Here is an 18945-nt window from a genome sequence, read left to right as displayed (position 1 = left end):
TCCTTCTGAAGACTGATTTAAATAAATAAAGACATATGTAACGTGTAAGTTCATTGTTGGATTCTCTAAGAAAGTTATGACAAAACGTGACGATAATGAGACATCTGACAAACTTTCAACGTTTGGTCCATGGATTGGTGTGATATCGCGTTTATGTCAGATCGTCCTGCACTACTAAATAACAAATGCAAACATATAAAACCACTAAGGCTGTGCTGTTGTCCCTCAGGTGACTCCACCTGTGGCCAGAGGGCCATATACCACAGCCTGGGCCTGTCTGGGATCCCCATCATCAACGTTAACAATAACTGCTCCACAGGCTCCACTGCCCTCTTCATGGCCCGACAGCTGGTCCAGGGAGGTGAGTTAGTACAGTGGTTCTCAACCTTCTCAGGCCGCGACCCCCCAAAATAATCATATTTGAACTGGGGACACCCCACCCCGACAAGCACTTGGATTTGTAGGAGTTGAGGCATTCAATTTAGTTTGACTCGGTTCCACAGACAAATATTGTGAAAATATCCGTTCTACAAGCTTCTTGTAGATCTGCTTGACAATTTGGCCAATATTTGAGTAGTATAGTTTGTTGATTACTTTTGATAATGGTCTTTTTTTTTATGATGAAATTAATAACCTATAAATATGATTCTGCACTTCAAAAAAACATTTATTTAAGTGAGCTTCCATCACTGTGATGACCACACCGCTCACTTCACACTGGGTGTGATTTAAAAAAAAAAAAAAAATTGGGTATATTAAAAGTCCTTAAATTGTCACTTTACTGTCATCTTGGGACCCCCCAAAAATCATATGGTGACCCCTCCTGGGGGTACCGACACAGCTTGAGAACCTGTACCCACAGTAATAGGCATCTGATCCAGGGGGTTGAGTAAGAGTCAAAAGAATCATGGCTGCAACATGTCCTGTCAGAGCCCAGATTACTGTGTCTTTCTGACATTGATTTTTGTAGCAGTGTTTTTAGCAGAGGCTTTAAATTGAGAGGCCATTTTCTCTGGTACAGACAGGTTTCTCAATGGGTGGCTTTGACTTGAGTGGCTAATTTATCTGGTGGACAGGGTTTCGGCTCGCACACACGCAGGCATGAACGTACTCACTTCACAACAATGCTAGTTGGGTATTAGGCTAGCTATGTTATACAGTAGTTACAGGATAACAGATACTGTATGGCGTGTTGGATTGATATCACATATTGAGAACACAGGCAGAGTTAGTGGATGAAAACATGATCAGTGGTTCTGATCACAAGCTGTTATGTTTGAGTGAGGAGGACAAGATTTGAAGATAAATTAAAGGCACCTTTGTAAGTAGATTTTAATTTTTCTTCAGAAATGGTCTGGATAGTGAGCTATTATGATTTTGTGCCACACACGTGTTTTACATTCTTACTTTTGACTACCTCAAAACAGATGAGGCTATGTGTGTATCTCGGACCCCCCCGCCCTCCCATTTCTCACACCTCACCTCTTATTGCAGGTCTCGCTGACTGTGTGCTTGCCCTTGGGTTTGAGAAGATGGAAAGAGGCTCTTTGACCGCAAAGGTAAAGAACCAACTTATGTTATTTTGATGGGCTGATTTAGTTGAGATAAATGGCACAATATTGCTTCTAATGCTTAGTTTTATACCTCATCGCACGGTGGTGTCACGTGCCGTAAGGAGCTAATTTCCAAGCATAATTGTATTTTCAGCAAGCAACATCGATTCATAGTACTGCAGAGTATATTAAGGCATAACCACTTTCAACTTGGCATCCCTATTTTGGGCATGTCATTATGAGGAAAATGTTAAAAAATCTTTCAAAAGTTAATAATAAAAAGAAAAAGCTAAAACAGCTATTTTTGCGCGACACCATTGAACGTCAAAGTATAACATTGTGCTCAAGTGGTTAATTAATATACCCCAGGTATAATTTCAATGTCTGCCTGTTAGTTTATGGACAGGACCAATCCCATGGACAAGCACATGGAGGTGATGATCAACCGCCATGGCATGGTTGCTGCACCAGCAGCCGCACAGATGTTTGGCAATGCTGGCAAGGAACATATGGAGAAATATGGTAAGTTTAAGTATGGAAATGTGACCAATGTGAAGTCATTGATTGTAAACTGAATTGCTTATTGCAGAGTTTTTGTTCCATCTCAAGTATTCAGTTAGTACAGCCCCAGCATGTAAAACGCATTGTTTGTGTCTGCGGTTCGTGTGTTTTCCAGGTACTAAACCGGAGCACTTTGCCAAAATCGGGTGGAAGAACCACAAGCATTCCACCAACAACCCGTAAGGCATAGTTTGTTATTCAGTGTTTTCCTGCTTTACTTGCATCTGAGGCAAAGTGTTTATACTGTAAAATGATTTAAATAGGACCTTATTCAAATCGCTTTACATTCTCGCACGCACACTGATGGCGGATGAAACCATTGCTCAAGGACACTTGGACACTAAGGGGAGCTGGGGATTGAAACAGGAAGCTTCCGATTCCCAAGCGGCTGCTCTACCTCCTGAGCCACTGCTGCTCTTCAAAGCAGTGAATGCAATTCAAAAGCATGCTGTGCACTAAAATAAGTTGGCTGTGTTGTCCATCACAATACACATGTGTAAAATGACTACAAGTATCAGTCCAGAAATGTGTCCACAGCCCATTTAGCTTAATGTTAACAGCATCTTTTCAAATCTGTTACATTTAAGTTCAAAACCCAGCATACAAAATTCACAGTGCACAGACATTTGCTAATTCACTTATCATATTGAATTCTATGAAAACAAAAGAATCAGACCATAGCTAATTTCTCTTGATGTTTTGGGTGAAAACTATTGCTGGTGTTTTGTAGAATTATTAGTTTTATGTATGCAGTCTTTTGGTTGTTTTGGTGTTTTTTGGGAATTAAATTAATTGTCCAGCTGAATGTTGCTGCATGAAGAGAAATTATTGTAAGAAATTGTATGTGTATGTGTGTGTGTGCAGGTATTCTCAGTTCCAGAATGAGTACAGTCTGGAGCAGGTCTTTAATTCCAAGAAAGTGTTTGAGTTCCTCACACTCCTGCAGTGCTGGTAAGAGCCTCGCAAATCAAAGCCGTATAATGATGGTTAGTATATTTCTTGGTTGCAGTGGCGATGCTCATCAGTGTCGGGGAGAATTAAATGTATGTAGTTGTAGTTGAACATACATAGTTATACATAGTTTACATAGTTTAGTTTATCTACGTTTTGCTGTAGCTTGCTGGTAGTTCAACTACATTCATTTTTGTGTGGTGCGTTGAGTAGTTCAACTACTTACTTGTAGTTTAACTACTCAAGCTACAAACTACAATTTTGGGCAATAACATGATTTATTTTACCAGTACTGTGTTCTTGTACCAGAACACAGTAATAGTAAAATAGCACTGGTGTCCCAGCCAGTGCTGCATGAGAGTGGCCTTTCAGCATTGGCAAGGATGTTTTCAGTGTCAAACAGAACTGCCTATCCAATACAAACTTTGAGAGACTGTCGCGTTAACAAGAGATTCTGCATAGATTGAGATGAATAGATATAGGCCCAATTGTTCAGACTACTTTGATTGTTGTATACAAAAAGTTTTGGAAGGAGGGGACAAGCTGAATAATTATTGCAGATATATATATACAGTATTATTGTGGGTATGAGTGGTGGTGAATGTTGTGGTTAGTGGAATGTTTTTTCTAGTGTGTTCTCTATAGATCAACGTATATCATTAGCACAAGTACTGTAGCTCTATTGTTTGTTCCCACGTGCTACTGCAGCTGTGCATGCTTTGGAGTACAGTACTGTAGCTCACCAGGCAGTCAAGTGGATGTGGAGTGAGTACCATAAAAAGACGTACATGGAGGATGTTATTGAGCATACTGATGATGTTGGGGCTTGTGTTCATCTGTGGTTCTTAACGGTGGTCCATGACTTATAACGTCTTGGCCGGTACTGTACATGGCCCGCTTTAATGTAGTTTAACTCCTAGCTTCACCGTCCATGACCACATTGACCTAACCCTGTATCTCTGCTGTCAGCCCTACCTCAGATGGCGCTGGAGCCGCAGTCCTGGCCAGTGAGGCCTTTGTGAGGAGCCACGGTCTGGAGGGCCAGGCCGTGGAGATCTTGGCCCAGGAGATGGTAACAGACCTCGCCTCCACGTTTGAAGAAAACAGCTGCATGAAGATGGTGAGAAGAATTAGGGGTTGTCCTGTCTTCCCTTCTCTCTGCCTGGAGCTCACAACGCGTTGTATCGCGGCGCGTTGTGAGCTTTTTGATCGGCTATTTTCGCTACTCTTGCGGGACACTCTTGAATAAGGAAATGCAAGGTTCTTGCCCAACAGTAACGATATACAACGCCTCATGCAATTGATATACGTCTGTCAGGTGGAAACCTCATATGTCCAAAACTGTTACTTTTCAGAATTCAAAGGTAGCAAAAGTAGCAGATCTACAAGCTCAAAACGCGTCGCTTCGCGCCGCGTTTTGAGCTTGTGGATTTTGATGCTTATGTGTGACGCTGTACTGTAGTTTGATCAAGTAGGGCGTTAATTTACGAAAACACACAAAAAGTCTGAATATATGGAGTGTAGCGGACCCAGCTGGACATGAAGGAGTTGAAAATCGACTGATGAGTTTATCATTTTTATTCGGAACCCAACGTGAAAACTAGAACAGAAAACATACAATACATACATCAAAAGTCAATTCATAAACATCATTGCATCAATAAAACATGACAAAACATATCTTAACTTCATATAAACTCTAATCATTAAGAATACATTGCACATTATCTATACCATTAGACTGTGCATACATAAACCACCATAAGAAAACAATAAAACTCAATGAAGCATCCACAGTGACAACAGTACCAAAACAGTTACAAAAATAATACCTTTTTCCCCTTCCAGCTAGGCGCTAATGTCAGAGTTCTGTAACCGTCTGTTTTTCCTTGACCATACTAACTTTCAGGTCCATATTAGACTAACATTTTCTATGCAGTCCTTTCCTTGACCATACTTTCAGGTCGATATTCAACATACATTCTCTGTGCAGTCCCTTCCTTCTGTACAAACATTTCTCCTGCCATGCTGTCACTGAGCTAGGCTTAAATACCCCCCTTTCAGGAAGCCAGCCACCCTGACTTCCATGTTCCAGCTAGAGCCTTCAAAATAAAGGTTTGGCCGTACCAGGGTCCTTTACACGGAGATAGGAGGTTTCTGTCCGACAGCAACGATATGGTATTTCTCTCTGTCTTTTCCTCCTTGCAGGTGGGATATGACATGACTCAGCTGGCGGCTAAGAGGTGTTTCGAGGCGGCAGGCCTGCAGCCCAGCGATGTCAGCGTGGTCGAGCTGCACGACTGCTTCTCAGCCAATGAGCTGATCACATACGAGGCACTGGGGCTGTGCCCAGAGGGTGAGTCTCATGCCGCCTGGACATCACAGCACATCTGGTGTGGGTAGTAATGAATAGGCAGTGGCGGAAAGTAACTAAGTACATGTTACTCAAGTACTGTACTTATAAGTACAATTTTGAGGTACTTTTACTTTGCTGGAGTATTTCAAATTTTCTATACTTTTACTTCTACTCCACTACATCTATATTGTACTTTTTACTCCACTACAATTATTTAAAAACTTTAGTTACTAGTTACTTTGAATATTTTGATTATTATTACAAAAGCACTTCAGACCTATATACTATCTACAAGCTCACAGCGTATCACTTTGTGTAAAGGATGTTTATAATGTTATTCATTTTAAAACTTGTGAAATGGGACGTTCTGCATAATTCACTTTTATACTTTTGTACTTTTACTCAAGTCAATTTTGAATACCAATCTTGTACTTGTAACAGACTATTTCTACAATAGGGTGTTGTAAACAAAATTGAGTATTTTTTCCACCACTGTGAATAGGTGTAGGGATGCAGCTATCTGCATCCTATATTGCATTGGTTCTCAAAGTGGGGTCCGGGGACCCCCAGGGGTACTTGAGGGGGTTCCAGGGGGTACCCAGCAAAATGCGTAAATATAGCATCAGAATAATTATGACCTTTTATACTTTGGCTATTCAAAAATAGCAGATATACAAGCTCATAGCCCGGCACCGAGTGCCGCGCTATGAGCTTGTAGATCTATTTTTGAAAAATCTTGAAAATGTGTGCAAATCTTTGAATATATATTTTATAAAGCAAACATTTGTAACTCAAATCTTTGCTTCTGGGGGGTCCCTGGAACAAAATATTTTTAGATGGGGGTCCGCGGCCAAATAAATATAATTTTGGGGGTCCTTGACATGAAAAAGTTTGAGAACCACTGCTATACTGTATGTGTTTTTGACAAACCGTGACAAATCTTCTCTTATGGGGTCCGTGGCACAAACCTTTTCAAATGGGGGTAGGCGGCCAAATACATGCAGTTTAACTTTGGGGGTCCTTTGTGATCATTTCAGGTACAGCAGGAGAGTTGATTGACAGAGGGGACAACACCTATGGGGGCAAATATGTGGTCAACCCCAGTGGGGGGCTCATCTCTAAAGGACATCCTCTAGGTGCCACAGGTACTGTTCACCAAAACTACCTCTGCTCTTCAGGAACATCTATATTGTCGGTGTCAGGCAGAAACCTTGTATCTCCATATTGATGTGCCCAAAATAGGGACGGCATGTTGAAAGTGCTTAATTCTCCCTGTGGATTTTATAGATATTTAACCAATGAAAAGTATTAACACAAAATTACATTGCATCCCTTGGATAACAGGTTCTTTTTTCCATTTCCTGAAAAGTAATGGTTTTGGACAGACAGGGTTTCTGTCCGACAGCGACAGATAGAGGTATATGGCCGTTCTTACACACAAAGTTAAATTAACACTCCAGATTTTTTTCTTTTACTGTGTGTGAAGCATGTTTTGAAAAATGCTTTGAAAAGTGTTTTGAAATGCAGTGCATTTGTTGTGTAGGGGCAAAAAAGTAGGGGACCAATTATAGAGCCAAGACACGTGAAAACTACAAAGAAATAAAACGTACATTTGTTCAGTTGAATCCATAATCATTATGAAACAGAGTCCTCTGATTAGTCAGTCCACACAGGTGCACCCAATTATTGACATCTTACAATGAAGTCTTCCAAACAAAGTTTAACTTGCAAATAACAATGCACACAACAATACATCACAAATCAATGAAAGGCACAGAATGCAATAAACATTTACCGTGTGCGCCTCTTGAACCTTGTGCAGAACTATAGCAATTTTATCTCTCTCTCTGGAGTTTCTCAAGACGTGACCTCTCTGTGTCAGCTCTGCTTGCTTCTGACTTGATTGACAAGCTTCACTCTGACCATGTGACTCTGCCCAATTTACCATAAACCCTCCAAGCAATGGGCACAGCGTTTTTACCTTAAATCTTGTACTATATAAACCTTTTTAACATATTTATTGTAACTTTTAGTACTATTTATTCATAATTAAATGAATCTTTTATCCTAGTGTGTACATGAACTTTACATAAACAAAACATATTTATAATTATAACTGAAACCACTGTCTCTCCTTCTAGGACAGTTACACTGGTCATACTGGTATACAGTATAGGGTTGTGTGTTGTCTGAAAATGACAGAACTTTTCACGAACATGAGTGTTAGTGGTATAAGCGGCCACCAGGTGGCAGTGCTCTCATAGGGACAGCTTCAGGATTGTAACTGGGTAAAAGTGACCTTTAAGCTTGCATGTGAGAGGCCAGCCGGCTATGAGTTTGCCAGGCTTCCCTGTGGCTAATCCCTCTGGATATTAAACCATGGAGGGTTGAGATGACTCTGGATCCGCTGGGTGTCCCTCATTCCCTGTCACGGTAATGACTGCAGAAATATATACACTTGCTTGCCCACAAGTGTCTTATAAAGGTTCATTCGTCCATCACACACGCACACGCACGCACGCACGCACGCGCGCGCGCACACACACACACACACACACACACACACACACACACACACACACACACACACACACACACACACACACACACACACACACACACACACACACACACACACACACACACACACACACACGTTATAGATGCACAGACCTACATACATATTTATTTAAAAAAATATATTATAGTGTGTGTTTGGTTTTTAATTTACCCTTTCTCTTTCCCTTCCTCATCCACTTCTAACCTCACTTGTGTGTCTACCGTGTGTGTCTCGTTATCATCCTCCCGTCCCTGTCCCTCCTCCTATCCCATCTCTCCCTTCCTCTCTCTCCTCTGGGTCATCCTCGCTCGGACTCCAGGTGCCCCTGTCCACTAAGCCGCGCCTCTCTGTGCGACATCCGTCTGCTGATCCCCCGTCTTGCTCCTAATCTTAACTCTAATGCTCTGACCCTTAACTCCCCGGTCATGGTGTGAGGAGGGATTTCCCTTACCTGCTCGCTAGACCTGTGCCACTGCCCCCAGTGGGCCACTAGGTGGAAGCATGGACAGCAGGTCATTGCCCGGTGATGAAGTGCCGATGACCCGCTGTCTTTGACACACCAGCGTTGGGCCGTAATGACCGGGAGGGAGGGGAAGAGAGGGCAACAGGCACGTTCGGTAATAATTCACTGGTCTAGTTCTTGAAATACGCTTAATTACTGCTTACTGATCTTGCCTCTTGCTGTCCATTTTTGGATGCACGCTGTGGTGAAGCGGCCATTTCAAAATCTGTCAGTTCTTCACTTGGATTCCAATAGTCCCACAGGCTTTGTTCAGACTGCAGGCTCGTGTTTGACTTATCTACATTGGTTGTGTGCCAATGGCTTAACAACATACTTTAGGCGTAAGTAATGCTCTGTCACACGGCGGTGTCAGTCACTGAAAATTGCACATCTACAAGCTTGCAACGCGTCACGGATGCGACACATTGTGACCTGTACATTTTATGTGACTGATAAGGATAAGGATAATTCAGGTCGTTCATGAAAGTCCTTGCGGTCTTGTTTCCAATGAGAACCTGTGAGCAATTAGGGGTTAAGAGTCTTGCTCAGGGAGAGAGTGACAAATAAAGATTCATTCATTCATTCATTCATTCAGGGAAACTTTTCATTTCATCGACACATATGCTGGCCTGGCCTGGAATCGAACCTGGGGCAACCAGGGCCTCTGGCTCCCTAGGCGGGCTCACTAACCATTCAGCTATGGCCGCCCCACTGCCCCACTGACACCGTCGTACGATAAAGTCCAGACTGAGCCACATCTTTAGTAATCAGATGTAGGAATCAAAACATGGTGGAATCAGTGTTGATTTTGACAGAAAATTGTGATTCAGTTTTAGTCATAGTTTTTTGAATAAAATTCCATTTAGTTTCAGTCATATTTTAGTCATCTTAAATGTTTTAGTTTTTGTCTAGTTTTAGTCGACTAAATATCATAAGATTTTAGTCGACTAAATCTACAGTTGATTTAGTCGACTAAAATGTATTTTGGCGGGCGGTGATGGCGTCGTAATGGTTGATTTTACACATGCTGAAAATAGCCGATCTACAATCTCACAGTGAGCTTGTAGATCTGCTATTTTCAGAGCACAACAACTGAGCGCAACCAAACATAAAATAACTTGTCTTAGTTCTACTGGATCTGTTCTCCACTCGTCCCTCCCCAACATTATGGGGAGGGACTAGTTTTTATTTGTTGACGAAATTGTCAATATATTTAGTCATTATTTCGTTTTCATCAGTGAAAAAAGGTAGTCAACGGAAATGTTTCGTCATTTAGTCGACAAAATCAACACTGGTAGGCATGTGGGTCAAATCTGATTAGCAAAGATCACTTTCCATATGTACTGTAAAAATAATTACTGTTCAGACTTGAAGTGATCTGATTCCAATCTGGATAGGCCAAAAATCAGATCACATAGCCCCACTGACCTTTATACCCTGTAAACTGCATTTACACAAGCAAGCCCTGTGGGAGCAGATTGGTGTTGTGCTGTGCAGAAGTCTCGGCATGCCAGAGGTCTTTACCCTTAAGTACTTTAGCTTATTGGGATAATGGTGAAATGTAAAAGCCCATTAATCAAATGGGATGAAACGCTTAGCTGTAACGCCAACACAGGACCCGGCCCTCAATAAGATTAGGGAGGGAGGTGTGAACCCGTCTCTGTCTAAGAAAGATATTGGAGAAAGTTTCATCAGTTCCCAACCTTTTCTGGATCGGGGCCCACTTTAAAATCTCAAAAGCGTTCCCATCTGCCATATTAAGATAGGTGGGCTGCATGCATTTAAGATAAGTGTGCTGCATCAGTGCAACTAACATAGTATACCCTAAGTTGCTATTTATCGGTATCACAGTGAAAACTATTTAAGGTTTAAAGAAAAGATACGTTAGACTTTTTTTTGTACATACCATTTTTATATTAATACTATATTATCTATACAATCTTTTGTGTTTTGCCAATTATTTGGGGGCGCACTTGCAATATCTTCAAGGCCCGCCAGTGGGCCCCGGCCCACAGGGTGGGAATCGCTGCATTACAACATGTTAGTTCTCTGTGAGTTGTCTGATGTGTGGTCGGTCTGTTCTGGTCACCCTTGACAATCACAAAACATGCTTGATTTTGCATTGCTTTGACATTTTTATTACTTTCGGTAACACTCTCTATGAATTCTATAATGCATTATAAACATACAAGTATACGTGTAACACGGTCTGTGTCGTGCCTCGTATGTTTTTTTGTTTGTTTTCCTCCCTCCCCTCCCTCTGTTTTTGTCTAGTTTTATTTTATTTTTGTTTTGTTGTGTTAAGTGTGGGTGGATGTGCTGAGCTCCTGTGCTGTGCCTTGGTGGGGGTGGGCGGGGGCGGGGTTGTAGAGTGAGGACAGCACTGTTGATTGCTGTCCACATGACAAAGTTAAAAAATGAAAAATAAAGTCTTTAAAAAAAAATAAACATACAAGTATGTATATAATCCTAACTAATACAATCACGCAGTGGTTGGACTGACCGCGTCATCCGGGTAGGACTCTTTGTTTCTGTTTGCAGATTGCTTAAATAAGCTATCTAGTATGGTATTGGTATTGAAATAACATGTTAATTGAAAAGGATATTGTCCACTTGCAATTGTCAGTTGTCATAAGTTCTGATGTATGTTTGATATGTTTCATTAACTGGATAGTTTTACAACAAGTGCTGATGAGTTCAATGACCCTGATGGAGTCACTGCCTATACGTGGCCAAAGGTCAATGTGTGTTTGTGTGTGTGTATACTTATATTACTATATGTCAAAATGTCTCCGCAAGCATAGTGGAATTTGAGAAATATACCATTTGTGAGGTAGCCTGGTAAACCCCCCCCTTCCGGAAATCTCATTCCCGGAAATCAAATGTAAATGAGATTTCCGGAGGGAGGGCTTACTATTTGTGAGGACCATTTCCCTGGTTCTCACTAGAGAAATTGTTGTTTTTAGAGTTGGGCTTACAATTGGGAAAATATTCATTTTCGGATTAGACATTTAGAGTTTAGGGTAAGAGGTTATGGTTAGGATTAGACAATCTCTATTTTTAACCCAAAAGCCGAAAATAGCCGATCTATAAGCTATAAGTGAGCTTATAGATCGGCTATTTTCGGCTTTTGGGTTAAAAATAGAGATTTTTTTCTCCAAACAGCATTCATAAAATCACCGTCCTAAAAGGTTGATGTCTTCACAACTAGGTGTGTGTGTGTGTGTGTGTGTGTGTGTGTGTGTGTGTGTGTGTGTGTGTGTGTGTGTGTGTGTGTCATTGCTCAGGGCTGGCCCAGTGTGCAGAGCTGTGTTGGCAGCTACGGGGGCTGGCTGACAGGAGGCAGGTCCCGGGTGCAAAGGTCGCTCTGCAGCACAACATTGGCTTAGGAGGTGCGGTGGTCGTCGCCTTATACAAGATGGGATTCCCACAGGACGCCAGGTGAGCAAGGTCTAAATGACAACTCATTGCATGTTGGTGGACGCCGATAGATATTTCTCAATAAATATACTGTATATATATTGGTGCTGTTGTTTCATTTGCTGTTTTCACTTTTCTCAAACTGGTACAATTTGTAACTTCATACTGTAAGTTGTAGCATGGTGTGCTATTATTCAAGAATTTTTTGTCAGAGAAATTAGGCAATCACGCATGCCTTTTCTCTCCCGGGGCATGAGTCACGTAAATTAAAAGTGCAGCACAAATTGCTCTGTGATTTAAGTGCAATTTTGTGCCTGTAATAATGTCAGATTTATTACGACAGCAGCTAATTATCCTCACTGTCTGGTGGAAAACATGTATTTTCAAAACCATTACTTTTCAGCAAATGGAAAAAAGGACCTTTGTTCCTGTGGATGCAGTGTAGTTATTATTTAGTCACTTGTTAATAGTTTTCATTGGTTCAATATAAAGAATCACACATGATTTTCAGGTGATTTTCATCCCTACAATAGCTTCCAAGAACATGTTTTATCAGGGTAGCATTACTGCACAAGGTTAAAATGTAACATTTTAAGTCATTGGTGGATGATAGACACTGACACACATTGTCTGTTTCAGTATCAAAGGCACACTTGCCTAGTTTGTATGTGGTCTGGTATGGGATTTAATGACTGGGGAGCATTTATGAACTAGGATGAGCATTATGCTCTGTCCACCTTTTTATAACCATTTATGCAACAAGAATCAGTTCGGTTTTAATCACGTAGGGCGACACTATTTTACGAGAGCTGCTTTGCTGACATGATGTAGCGAAGGGGGATGGGGCGTTTTGAATAGTGTCAAATTAAAGTCACCATGCATTCTATTATCCAGATGTATGCTAAATCCCAGGGGCAAGAGATTATGAGGGCAATCTGGATTCCCAGACCTTAGAACTGTAATGTGAAATTCATGGTAATGCTGTATGAAAAGCATTTTTGCAATGCTCAACATGTCTTAAAAGGACATTTTGTGCTGCAGTATTGTCATCCTCTGCACAGTGGTCTGTACTGTAGGTTGAAATTGGCTCCCTGTATTCTATGGGTTGTCTTTGGTGTACATGTACAACCTTGAATATAACCTCCTGATTGGAACATTTTCTTTTCTTTTGGCCTCATTGACAAATGAGGCCAACTCTCCTGCATTTCTTTAGCGCCATTGTCCAACCATTCACACACACATTCACACACAAACGGTGGAGGCAACCATGCAAGTTCATGCAGTTCGACACGGCCCAAAAAGTTCTGTCAAGTGCATAAGTGCACCTTTTAAGTAGACAGAGAAACGAGGTCTGTTGCTGAATTCACACTAGTCTCTCAATGCTGGCTGGCGCACACAATTTTCAAATGTGTGTGTCTGCCTAACAGTCTATGCAACAGAAACACTGAATATGTACAGATTATAAAGCAAGTTACTGCTTCTCTCCTCTTCCATTTCGCCTTTGCAGTCACGTAAATAATTCCTACTGTAAATCAAATTAGTCAAAGGGTATATAGCTTGCTGCTTAGAAGAAATGGAAATTCAAAAAATATATATATATTTTGAAGATATTTTAAGATATATTTCCATGAACGGAAATGAGAAACAGATGACAGCTTCCAATGGCAGATTTCAGGGGGCATAGTTACAGACTATGTAGCATTCGAAGACTGTGACGTTCACTACAAAATGAACAATTGTGGCCACCTACATTACTGCCGGGTCACCGTTGAAGTGTTTCAAGCAACACCTAGTAAAGGAAAGGGAAAGTGTTAACTCTTTAACTGCCAGAGTAATAGTGTAATAGTGTTACGCTGCTGCCAGCGAAAACGAGTGATTTTATCAACCTTTGAAAAATCATGGAATATTTTCTGTGAATGCTATCCGCACGGTGATCCCCTCATTACACACACAGGGGTCTCGTAGAATGGGGGGAAAAAAATATCCGATAGTGGTAATCCGTTCCATAGTTGTGGCAAGTTGAAAATAGCATGTTTTGCCAAAAATATATAGTGTAAAAAAAAAGTACACAGGAGCCGAGAGAGAGAGAGCATTTTTAAGCAATAAGTTAACCAGGGAGTGAATGGAGCAGCACATCTTCGGATCGCGTTATCTCTGGTTCTGTGTTTTTTCTTTTTCAAAACTCGTCCAAACTCGTCCGTGGCAGGCTGGGCCACAGCAGAATTTGACGAATTAATTCGTCCATGGCAGTTCATGAGTTAAAAAGCGCAGGGAGCTGGTATAACAGTTCCCTGTGCGTCAGGCCTGCCATGTGTCACGCCCATCATGCAGAAAGTATCGGGCGTCATTTTGTATCTTCATGTCGCCCTGTTGCTTTGTTGCTGCTAGTGTGAGAACGTAACTCTCCAAATCAATATGCCCATATTACAATCATAACAACCCAGACATATAAAGCCACATACAGTACATGTCTTTTGGTTTGCCATTTTTCTGATGTAATAATGTTGCAGGGTTCTATTTCAAACTCGTGATGGAATGTATGTTTAAATGAAAATATAACTAGTAACTACTAATTGTGCATCCTTGGTTGCGCTACTGAAACATTGAAGGAAAGAGGGTAAAATAGCAAGGTTTAACTGCTTAGTGAGACCATAAGGGAGCAGGGAGTGCTGTTCCAGCAGAATAACAAATACAAAACCTCTTAGATGCATCCCCACTTCAAACACTGCCATTTGATCAATTACATCATAGTGAGACGCAGTGACGTCACTGATGTTCTCATTACCCGTGAGAGGAGAAAATTGCTGGACAGACCACCCATATGATCACACACTGAAGCTGGTTAAGGAAGGCAGAATGTGCTAAATGAGTTCAGGCCTGAAGACTAACCTGCAATAATTGAAATCCAAACCATTGCCTTCATATATGAAAGTGCTCCGATTCTATCTCTCTCTGGTTTTCCAGCCCTTTTAACTGGAACGTGAAATTTATTCATGGCAATGCTGTGTGTAAAGCATTTCACAATGCTCAGCATATCTTACAGGACATTTTGTGCTGCAGTATTGTCATTCTCTGCAGTGTTGGCTCCCTGTATTCTGTGGGTTGTCTTTGGTGTATGAACAACCCTGACTATGCTGCCTCAACTACCTCTTTATTGGAACACTTGTGTTCAATAGCCCTGGAAGCTATTGCCGTGCTAGCATGGCGAAGACTAAATCATTGCAACCACAGAGATTTCAGTTGTAATCAAGACTTAAGTTCTCAGTACATCTGTGAAGCAACCTTCCATCTCAATTCACAACACTTATCACAGGAGGGGCACCAGGAGAGCACGTAACATCATCAGACACAGGACAGCTCTCACCCGCAACACCGCCTCTTCACACTGATGCCATCAGGCAAACGCTACAGGAGTTTTACGTCCAGGACAACTAGACTGAAAGAACATTTCTACCCACAGGCCATCAGGCTCATGAATGCCTCTCAGAAACACCAAAACACCCCTCTTCCCACGTCCTCCCCCCTCCCCATCGCTGAACTGTGAGCTCCGCTTTAATGGACATTCAGACTCACACATACATAAACGCACATGCAAACATGCACCAACACACATAAACATATGCACGCACGCACACATATACGTCCGCACGCACGCACACACATTTACATACGTACTTTTAATTATTGACTATTGACTACCTAGGCCACTCATGAACTGCTGCTTTACAGCTTTTGTATAATTGTGCAATATTCTGACTGCTGCTCTACGCTTTTGATCTTTTTAGGTTGTTATAGTTAGTGATCCTATATCACTACAGTAGGTGTGAAGGCAAAGTAAGAATTTCATTGCGTGATGTGAACACCTGTGGTTTTACTGTGCATATGACAATAAACTTATTGTATCTTCAATTGAAATCCAAACCATTGCCATTATATATTTGCTAGATATAGAGGGGTTTAAGTGGTTAAAGGTAGGGTAAGTAAAAATGTATTTAGTTAAAATAAGTGATAATAGCTCTATATTCAGATAGTACTCATTGCTATAAAATATGTCTTACCCTACCTTTTTTAAAGTGTGTGGGCTTATGAAGTGATAGAGGAGGTTTTATTTATGAGGGCTTTAATTCATTGAAATTAATGAATGCATTTTGGGCATATATATATATAAGTGTGTTTTGCCATGGTTTGTATTGGTAATTGTTTGCTGCAGTCTCTTGAATTGGCAAGAAAAATGCTTGTTGAAATTCTAACTATCTGTGTCTCTCTGACACACACACACACACACACACACACCACACACACCACACACACCACACACACACACACACACACACACACACACACACACACACACACACACACACACACACACACACACACACACACACACACACAGAGAGAGAGATCACCAACATGGACTTAAAGGTCACACAAAGGTACATCCTTATCTAATGGTCGTAATAACCTTGTTGTCCACAGGCCCCGTGTCGCTGCTGTTGCTACCGCTGCTGCCAGCGGTCTGGAGGACTTTAAAGCCTACGCTGTTTTCCAGGAGATTGAGAAAAAACTGCAAGAGGTAGAATGGCATCCAATAACAAAGAGCACAAAAGCTTTTAGCTCTGGCCTTGACCCAATCATTCTGAGTTCAGGAGAACATAATTCACCCTCTTCAAAGAAAGCAGGGGTTTGCTTATCTCTCTCTTTCTCTCTCCCCCCCCCCCCCCCACCTTCAGGAAGGAGAGCAGTTCGTCAAGAAGATTGGGGGGGTGTTCGCGTTTAAGGTCAAGGATGGACCTGATGGGAAAGAGGGAGTTTGGGTAGTGGATGTCAAAAATGGCAAGGGCTCCATCACCAATGATACAGGTGTGTGTGTGTGTGTGTGTGTGTGTGTGTGTGTGTGTGTGTGTGTGTGTGTGTGTGTGTGTGTGTGTGTGTGTGTGTGTGTGTGTGTGTGTGTGTGTGTGTAATGAGGTGTCTATCTTTGCACTAAAATGGGTTTCAATGACTCAAGGCAACATTGTTATACCATAGGGGCAGATATAACCATGTCCAATCTAATGGGCCCTTTCATAGTGGACATTTTGACATGTCATAGATGGTAAACACAGCTAAAGGCAATAACATGAATTAATTTAGCCTAATATGTTTAATTTAGGTGTTACTGTGTGCCAGTATAGACAACACTTATACTGTTAACTTCGTGCTGCTGGCACACAGAAACACCCAATGCCGTCCTTGCATCAAACACATTTTCAAGTGATTTCACTGTGCAGACAAATCTCCAAAGTCAGAATAAAATCGTGAGAGACTTGGTAGAGTTGTGGCGCACTCATGTAAAGTTCAGTGATGTGGGCCGTGTCAACAACCAATAGGTGCTTAGTATCTCATCCTCTGGAGGACAGGGTGTACACTTTCTGTCTACTTTTCTACTTAAAAAAACAAACTGGTGGTTGGCAACTCATTGAAATCCATTGTGCGCACCTCAACCCCTCCCAGTCTCTCCAGCATCTCAACAAGGTGCTAAATGTTAATATTAGCATATAACAAACTTGTTACAGAATACTGCAAAACATTTGTGTCTTTCAGTAGGCAAGTTGGAGCAATGCACCCAACCAAGCATATTTCCAGTCTGTGTGTGTTGTTGTACTGTATGACAGGTACAATAACCGAATATAACCCTTGGAACGTGAGATTCATAAATAGTCTTCACTCAGCGCAATGGGAGCTATAAGTATTCATAGCCATGCCTAATTGTCACGCCCACTCACACACGAGCCTAGAGCCAGTTACACAATTATTGTTTAAAACCAGAATCAGGTGAACGTGAAAAATTATCAACAGCATCAAAGCACATGCGGCATGCCCTCAACTCTTGTCTGTGTGAGCAGCTTTGTGAACTCAGATGGCTATCCGGGGGGAGATCGCTGGCTAGTGTTTCATTTTTGTGTTTTGAGTTGCGTGAACGGCTGCAGAGATTTCTTAAAAAAAAGAAAAAAGACTCCGAGTCCGCTGGCAGCAAATTTCAAAGGCAGCGACAAGGAATGGGATGCAAAACTTAATTAACTGTGCGATATATTGTCGGGCAGAAACCATTCCTTTTCAGGAATTGGGAAAAACTATCCTGTGTTCTAATGGATCCAATGTAGTTAGTATTTAGTGTCTTGTAATACTTTTCATTGGTGCATTTTCTTTTTTTAAATTTTACAGACACAATCACTTAAGCAAAACAAAAATCGGAAATAGCAAAAAATAGCAAATCAAGAAACTCACAGCGCGTTGCATCACGACTAATGGTAGGCATTAGTGTATCATCACCAGATGTCCAGCTCAATGTCGTGCAGCCATGCCCTCATCTCAGGTCCCACATCAAAGAGGCCGGCCTCCGATGGTGGTCTATACAGGGGGCAGGTGGTGATTATGTGGCCGCTGTCTGCCAAGCCCCACTGCTTCAGATGTAGCAGTGGCAACGTGTAGGCCCATATGACTCCCACTCCTGCTTCCATCCATACCTTTTGTAGACAGGTCCCCAGGGATAGAACTGAGCATCTCTTGTGAGTTGTGCCGCCTTATTGTATGGGTGGCGGGACTTAAAGGAGAATTTTGGACTAAAGTTTTATTACCTTTTCTATGATGTTATGATATCTTAGGATGAATGGTACAGTAGAACATTTTCATAACTCCACCCCTGGCCCGCCACAGCTTAAAAAGGTGCGCGGATAGGCCTTAGGTTAGATCACATATTTTAATAGCTTTTTTTTTTGTTTTTGTGAGAGATCTGACGTTCATAGTGACAGAACACTGTCCAAAAAAAAACAAAAAAACAAAAAAACAGGAGTCTCGCTAGACGAGATTTCAATCTCGTCTAGCGAGACTTATGTTTTGTTTTTGTTTTTTTGCATAGTGTTCTGTCACTATGAACATCAGATCTCAAAAAAAAAAAAAAAAAAAAAGCTCTTAAAATATGTGATCTAACCTAAGGCCTTTCCGCTTCAACTGTAAGTGAGATTCCCCATTCTAGTGAATGAGGCAGCTTAGAGGGCTT

General features: G+C 41.5%; 1 protein-coding gene across 1 annotated transcript in view; it reads left to right on the top strand.

Moving 5' to 3' along the window:
• Nucleotides 1-18945, top strand: part of scp2a (sterol carrier protein 2a) — a 29526-nt gene that overhangs the window by 2180 nt on the left and 8401 nt on the right. Inside the window, exons 4-14 of the mRNA XM_084056364.1 lie at nucleotides 230-361; nucleotides 1495-1559; nucleotides 1949-2075; nucleotides 2230-2293; nucleotides 2979-3065; nucleotides 4035-4185; nucleotides 5274-5421; nucleotides 6459-6566; nucleotides 11771-11924; nucleotides 16383-16479; nucleotides 16637-16766. Of these exons, the coding sequence (XP_083912490.1) occupies nucleotides 230-361; nucleotides 1495-1559; nucleotides 1949-2075; nucleotides 2230-2293; nucleotides 2979-3065; nucleotides 4035-4185; nucleotides 5274-5421; nucleotides 6459-6566; nucleotides 11771-11924; nucleotides 16383-16479; nucleotides 16637-16766 (1263 nt within the window). The remainder of the gene's footprint in view (nucleotides 1-229; nucleotides 362-1494; nucleotides 1560-1948; nucleotides 2076-2229; nucleotides 2294-2978; nucleotides 3066-4034; nucleotides 4186-5273; nucleotides 5422-6458; nucleotides 6567-11770; nucleotides 11925-16382; nucleotides 16480-16636; nucleotides 16767-18945) is intronic.

This window comes from Gymnoscopelus microlampas (genome assembly GCF_963454915.1).
Source record: "Gymnoscopelus microlampas genome assembly, chromosome: 5".
Lineage (NCBI taxonomy): Eukaryota > Metazoa > Chordata > Actinopteri > Myctophiformes > Myctophidae > Gymnoscopelus > Gymnoscopelus microlampas.
This window is presented reverse-complemented; position numbering and strand designations above follow the sequence as displayed.